The sequence below is a fragment of the Rhyacophila brunnea genome, unplaced genomic scaffold (assembly GCF_057557595.1).
Source record: "Rhyacophila brunnea isolate RB1 unplaced genomic scaffold, BYU_Rbru_1.0 scaffold_13, whole genome shotgun sequence".
Classification (NCBI taxonomy): Eukaryota; Metazoa; Arthropoda; class Insecta; order Trichoptera; family Rhyacophilidae; genus Rhyacophila; species Rhyacophila brunnea.
Window position 1 is genome coordinate 30,979,012 of NW_028232785.1, and position 5,969 is coordinate 30,984,980.

At 36.9% G+C, this 5,969-nt stretch overlaps 1 protein-coding gene across 1 annotated transcript; it reads right to left on the bottom strand.

The window, feature by feature from the left end:
• Window positions 1-759: 759 nt before the first annotated feature.
• Window positions 760-2,274, bottom strand: LOC147077263 (uncharacterized). Its single transcript, XM_085941035.1, has 2 exons — window positions 1,758-2,274; window positions 760-872 (listed from the first exon to the last, which is right to left on the bottom strand). The coding sequence occupies exons 1-2, from the start codon at window positions 2,242-2,244 to the stop codon at window positions 760-762; spliced, it is 600 nt and encodes a 199-aa protein (XP_085797161.1). The 5' UTR covers window positions 2,245-2,274.
• Between the last annotated feature and the right edge of the window lie 3,695 nt (window positions 2,275-5,969).

Consider the following 5,969-nt stretch of genomic DNA (forward strand, 5'->3'; position numbering starts at 1 on the left):
TGGGCGCAGTTGATGGGAAACACATTGCAATCGTGCCACCTGCAGGCGCCGGCTCCCACTTTTATAATTACAAACATTTCCACAGCATTGTTTTGATGGCGATTGCAAATGCTAATTATGAATTTATTTATGTTGATGTTGGAACAAATGGACGTATTTCTGATGGAGGCGTACTGAGAAAATCTGATTTTTTCAAACGTTTAGACGAAGGCAGATTAAAAATACCTGCACCAAAAAAACCTACTGCTAATTCTGATGCACTGCCATTTGTTTATATTGGCGATGAAGCCTTTGCATTACGTAACGATTTCATAAAGCCGTATTCACAAAGGCAATTAAATCACAGTAAAAGAATATATAATTATCGGACATGCAGAGCCAGGCGAATTATAGAAAATGTTTTTGGCATTTTAGCTGCTAGATTCCGCATTTTTCAAGCTCCAATAAACATGAAAATTGAAAATATCAATACAGTTGTATTAACTTGCTGTGTGCTGCACAACTTTCTTCGTCGCAAATCAACACATACTTATACTCCTTCTCATGACCTTGATAGGGAAAATCCTGAGACAGGTTTAATAGAGCTCGGACTGAGGTCACAGGACACCTTAGCGCCTTTGGAAGCAACGACTAATCGGAACTCGACTGCCAATGCTAAGAAAGCGCGAGGAGATTTCGAAAAATATTTTAATACTACCGGGGCTGTCACATGGCAAGAAAGTATGATAAGCAATAGATAAATTAAACCAATGTAACAATTTAGTTAAAATGTTTTACCTCAATACAATCTTCGTTGTTTAACGAGTTGGAGTAACTCTCATCAGGAGACATGTTTTCCAAATCGTCCACCATGCTGGATATTGAGCTCGATTCTGTAAAACAAAATGTAAATTGTTAAAATACAACATAATACTCAAACTTGTTTTTTATTATCTCTCCCCTAAGTACCCATTCCTTCATACGGTTAATATTGATATTGGTATAATTGGTGTAATCCAGTATATCGGGTATTTTCAAAATGTGTTTTCCGCTGTATTCCTCATAACCAAACTGTACCATTAATTTTGATTGATGATTGACGATTTATTGATTGTCTCTGAAGGAACCTAACTCGAGCGATTTTTGATTTTATGATCATTTCTTTTCTTCTTCTTTCGACCATGTCCGATCATAATATGGACCTCCACGGAGTGGAGGTTTGTATTGACAGATTTTGTTTTTACGAGAAATGGATGTCAGCCACTTGCTCAACATATTAGGTCCATACTCTGACTCATACACAAATTGAAATTCAATGTGTACTTGTCAGACCCAGGATTTGAACCTGGGACCCGACCACGACTCAATAAGCCGCGCTTCCACCGCCATGATCGTACCTATATATTATTATTTCTTACCTACCTCAGCAAAGAATAAATAATTTTATTGTGACTAGAAATGATTCATAGCTGTATGTTTTAATTGCTTAATAGTAGCTAATCTAATGCGATGTCACTTTCAGAGATACGACAATGTCATAGTCTGCACGTGTATAATAAATAGCTTTAAAGCATTCCCTCGTACCTATATATTATTATTATTTATTACCTACCTCGGCAAAGAATAAGAAATTTTATTGTGACTAGAAATGATTCATAGCTGTATGTTTTAATTGCTTAATAGTAGCTAATCTAATGCGATGTCACTTTCAGAGCTAGGTACGACAATTTCATAATCTGCACGTGTATAATAAATAGCTTTAAAGCATTCCTACGTACCTTCCATTTGGTCGTTCAAGAACTCCAAATTTTTATAGTACCACAGTTTGGGTAGATAAACTGCGTCTGTGCCGGCTCCGCTTCGATATGATGTCCTTACTTTATTTCTCTCCTTTCTGTAACCCGACCTCAATGTCTGTATTTTCTTTTTAACATCGTCGACCCTTGCCTGCGGCTCCACCTTGATTAAAATCTCCAAAAGTTCCGCATACGCCAAGGACTTGGCATCACGATTCTTGTATAGTGGGCTGGTCGTCTTCCACAACGATGGGTTGTCTTTAAAACAACTAATAAAATCTTCCAAGAAACTTTTCGAATGCACTCGTAGATCTACCATTGTTGTTATCGATGTGAGATGTCCGAACACTTTGAATGACAGTAAAATAATGATGGCGCTGTCGTCCGTCGGCATAGATATAAATAATGTGACGGTAAAGCGTGGTGAACGTACGAATTTCAGCGGCTCGGCGAGTAAAATATCAAACATGTTTGAAATCCAACGAGCCTGGTCTGCGGATTAAAAAGTCCGCAGACCTGGGGTGCTCCACGCGAAAAAAAAGTCCGAAGACTGTAAATCGTCTGACTTGCGTGCCAATGGAGCGCCGGCATAATAGTCAACTAGTCTTCAGCGACAGGACATACGTTTTAGTTACGATAAAAGTTCAACGTTTAATCGGTGTTCTAGACATTTGCTTCTGTACCGTAATACTAAAATAAAAAATAATAAAATTCAATAGGTACATTATTGTTTATCAGATAATAGCTACATTTCAATGAATTTTAACAGTTTATACGTGTGCGTACTTTAAAATTACTTGCGATATTGCATCCATACATAATATTATTATGTATAGTACCAGCGCCATCTTAAAATACAAAGCCTGATCATATCTCTTTGCACACGCATTTCTCAAATGAGTGATCCCCCTGTTCAGCTGTCAAAATTAGGTCCCAGATTGCCTGCAAAACAACATTATTATAAGGTCTTTCTCGTTTCGTATTGAATTATAGAAAAATCGCAAATCAAATTTATAACCTATCAGTGTTTTTTTTTATAAATATACATTCCTGTTATCAGTCATCAAAGACAGACTAGGTAGGTAGGTATTGCTTCATACAAAAAAAAACAGTGGTAACATCGATTTCCAAAAATTGTCTTTTGTAGCATTGGGCTATACATTACGTTTGTGGAAGATGTGTTAATGTCAGTGCATTAATTATGATGTACTCATCTATCAAAATCAAACTATTCCCTTTTTCAAGACAGCTGCAAACCAGCAGACCATAGATTATGGATTATTATATTGCCACACCTTAGTCACGCTCTCACATATTATTATTAAATACACAATTTCAAATTCTAATGGATTTAAGTTTTGTACTATTCCATTTGAGTCGTCTTTGCGACCCGGGTTTTGCCTTTCGGCATCTTCAAGCGCTGTGCACATTCACTGACAAATTCAAATATATTTGCATTTCTACACGGATCTTAATTGCTATAAGTATAAAGTATAAACATTATTATATAATACATATACGCTTAACTCTCCGTGCCTCCTGCTACAGTATCAAGATATAAATAGGTATACCTCTCGCCTGTTGCTTCGTGGACTGTGAAAAGGCATTTGACAGCCCTCTCCGTGAATCTATATGGCAAATTCTGCTAGGGTATGGTGTCCCACGGAAATTGGTCACCGTGATAAGTGCTCTCTACACCAATACAGAGTGTCGCGTGAGAGCAGCTGGAACATCCTCTGGCCTCTTTGAAATCACGTATAGAATCCAGCCATCTGCTCTCCAGAACCGCCAGAAATTTTGGCTCTCATACAGCCAATTACGGTTACTGGTGAGCACATTGGACAGGGGGACTTCTCTGGGGTAGGTCATTCATAAAATTCTATATTGATTAACAGTATAAAAGGAGTTTCCATGTTTCGCATGTTTACTTATGATGATTACATTTAATTTACAGTTGCGTCATGATGTTCTGGCACGTGTTGGTGCCGCTGAGTACTCCGGCAACACCATGCAGAGAGTCGGAGCTCGGAATATGTCACCATGTGGAGTGACATATTCCGAGTCAACAGATGTAGACATGGAACCCCCTGAATGTGCAATCTTTGCGACACCACGGGTCACGGCTGGAACTGTTGCACAGGAAGACAGTGCTGTCTTCCCAGCAACAGTGAAAACCCGCAGGCTCTCGCTGTCCCAAACTTCTGTGGCAACGCAGACGATGGGTCCGGTGCCCATGTTGAATACCACCCTAGAGTTGCTGGCCATCAACGTTGCTGCGCTCAGGTCTAACATGGTGGCTCTCAGCATTGCAACCAGGTCAGAGACGCAGGCTCTGAACGTTGCAACAAGATCAGAGATACAGACTCTCAACGTTGGAACCAGGTCAGAGTTGTGCGCACTACTATTAATGCTCAGTGCAAAAATAGACAATCTGAGCAATGCACCGTTATCACTTCTTTGGGGTGTTTGTCGCTATTTCGGGGTTTCAATGAATCATAATTACCGTGTTGAGCCAAATATAAAATAAAATTTTACAGCATAGTGTATCTCAATATAAGTGATCCCATGTTTAATCAGAACTTATGTTTAATGTATATCGCTATATTATGCTTGTTCACTTGATGCATTTTAAACCTTACATGAATACACCTGTTTATAATCAACTGTGAAACATTATTTTATATTCGTCTTAAAACAGTTTTTTCATGTACTTAAATACACGAAAGAATTCCATTTCAAAGTTTACATTCGTGTCAGTATACTTACATTTCCATAACTTTTGAATGTCTTAAAGCCGCGTTGCCACGATCCAAGTGTTCGTCCTTGAAAAAACAAACCCAACAAATAAGTAGTATTCTAAGCTACCTCATTGTTACTTTTGTTTCTCCAAGGACAAACACTTAGAACCTTGTAGTTCTCCACTTGCACTTAGTATGACGATGTCTCGTACGAGTGCGCTCGGTCCAAGTCAACTTGGATCGTATTTGTTTAGTTCTGTTTCAATGCAATGTTTTATTAAAATTGAATTGTTTAATGAGTATTTATGTGTCTGCATCTGTGATTTTCCCATGGTGTCTAGTTTTTTTTATAAAAATGTGCAAATCTTATGCAAACCTATATTACATTTAATGATTTTGTGCTATTGATTGTATAGTCGGTGTATATAAAACATTTTTTGAGAGACAGGATGAAATAGTGTTCCAAAGTAGGTATATCGAAACAATCATTTTTTTATTGCTTTCATATTTCACAAGAATATTAAAATATTTTAAAAATATTCTCATATTAACATAGTATCAGAATCATAGTTTTGATTTTGAAGTATGTGTCCGATGCATATCGTTCTTAGGATATAAAAACCTGGTAACTACAAATTTTACGATATTGAGTTTTTTTACTTATTTTATAGTCAATTTTATGAGCTATTAAGGCGTCCAACTCATATGTGGTATTTATTTATAGTTATTAAGATATTTAAAAATCTCTTTAATTTAAACCAAAGCTCACCACTTTTCTCTCTCTATTATACTCTTTAATTTGGGTGGTGGAATTATATTATTATTATATAGGTATATAATATATCGTCGGTATAAGCCGTGTTGACACAGTCCAAGTATACTCGGACCGAATGCCATCCAAGAGCACTTGTATAAGACAGCTTCATACAAATTACTCCTATCCAAGCTAACTTGGATAAATAGGACGCGGTCCGAGTAGCTTGGATAGGAATAATTTGTATGAAGCTGTCTCATACGAGTGCGCATGGATGGTACTCGGTCTGAGTGTATTTGGATCGTACATGGACCGTGTCAACGCGGCTTTAAATGTCGCGAGCCTAATACTACAAGGTTCTAAGTGTTCGTCCTTGAAAAAACAAACTCAAAAATAAAGTAGTATTCTAAGCTGCCACATTGTTACTTTTGTTTCGTCAAGGACAAACACTTAGAACCTTGTAGTTCTCCATTCGCGATGTGTTATCAGTACATATCAGTTTAGTTTTAATATGTCGTGGAACTAGTACATAAAAATTGTGTTATATTTGTATTAATAAAGTACACTGATATTAAATCACCATGATTTAAATAATGTGAACATTCCTGACAGTAATTGTTATATTTAACCACAAATGTACCTACCTTGGTTTTAATAAAAAAAAAATTGAAAAATAAATAATGGTTTTATACAAATAAAAAC

Excerpts from the sequence above, each read along its gene's own strand:
- LOC147077263 (XM_085941035.1), bottom strand. The coding sequence starts at position 2,244 with ATGTTTGATATTTTACTCGCCGAGCCGCTGAAATTCGTACGTTCACCA. Across the intron at positions 873-1,757 it reads CTTGAACGACCAAATGGAAG|AATCGAGCTCAATATCCAGC; the intron begins GTACGTAGGAAT and ends TTTGTTTTACAG.